The sequence below is a fragment of the Pterocles gutturalis genome, unplaced genomic scaffold (assembly GCF_000699245.1).
Source record: "Pterocles gutturalis isolate BGI_N339 unplaced genomic scaffold, ASM69924v1 scaffold50359, whole genome shotgun sequence".
Lineage (NCBI taxonomy): Eukaryota > Metazoa > Chordata > Aves > Pterocliformes > Pteroclidae > Pterocles > Pterocles gutturalis.
The window spans coordinates 296-1,071 of NW_010129996.1; the positions used below are offsets into that span (position 1 = coordinate 296).

Sequence of the window (776 nt, forward strand, 5' to 3'; positions counted from 1 at the left end):
AATTTTAAGCAATTACTAGTAGTATATGCAACTCACAAGTGGTTAGCTCTGTAGTGGGTTTTTTTTTTTGTTTTTTGGGTTTTTTTTTTAAACTTAGACTAGCACAGTTTTGTAGCTGGGATAAACGATGTGATTGTAGTTTCCTTGAAGGAAGCAAGTGTTTTTACAAAATGGGATTTTTCTTAGTGAGACTGCTCTTAAAGTTCTGCTTTTATGCTCGACTGTTACCACTGTTTCACCAGTGGTAGACTCCAGCAGATAAAGACTTACCCCAAGCTACCTTTGATTTTTATCCCCCAGCTGTTTGTTAAATGAGTGTGTCCTTCCTTTACAGAACTCGCTACATCCAGACAGAGCTGGGGTTCCACGAGAGGCTGTTTGTGGCTGTGCTGACCTCCAAGGCTACCCTGAACACGCTGGCAGTGGCGGTGAACAAGACAGTGGCCCATCACTTCCCACGCCTGCTGTACTTCACAGGGTTGCGCAGTGCCAAGGTGCCTCCGGGCATGGTGCTGGTGGCCCACGGGGACGAGCGTCCCATCTGGCTCATGTACGAGACCATGCACTATATCCATCAGCACTTCGGCTCCGACTACGACTGGTTCTACATCATGCAGGACGACACCTATGCCCAGGCTGAGCAGGTCAAGGCTCTGGTGTCACACCTGAGCATTAACCAAGACGTCTACCTGGGCCGAGCGGAGGAGTTCATCGGGGGAGATGAGCAGGCCCGGTATTGCCACGGCGGCTTTGGCTACCTCATCTCCCGCAGCCTG

At 49.9% G+C, this 776-nt stretch overlaps 1 protein-coding gene across 1 annotated transcript in view; it reads left to right on the forward strand.

Annotated features, from left to right (window-relative positions):
* The first annotated feature begins 323 nt into the window (after positions 1-323).
* Positions 324-776, forward strand: part of CHPF2 (chondroitin polymerizing factor 2) — a 3,261-nt gene continuing 2,808 nt past the window's right edge. The window contains 1 exon segment of the mRNA XM_010080065.1: positions 324-776. Coding sequence (XP_010078367.1) covers positions 507-776 — 270 coding nt within the window. The 5' untranslated portion in view covers positions 324-506.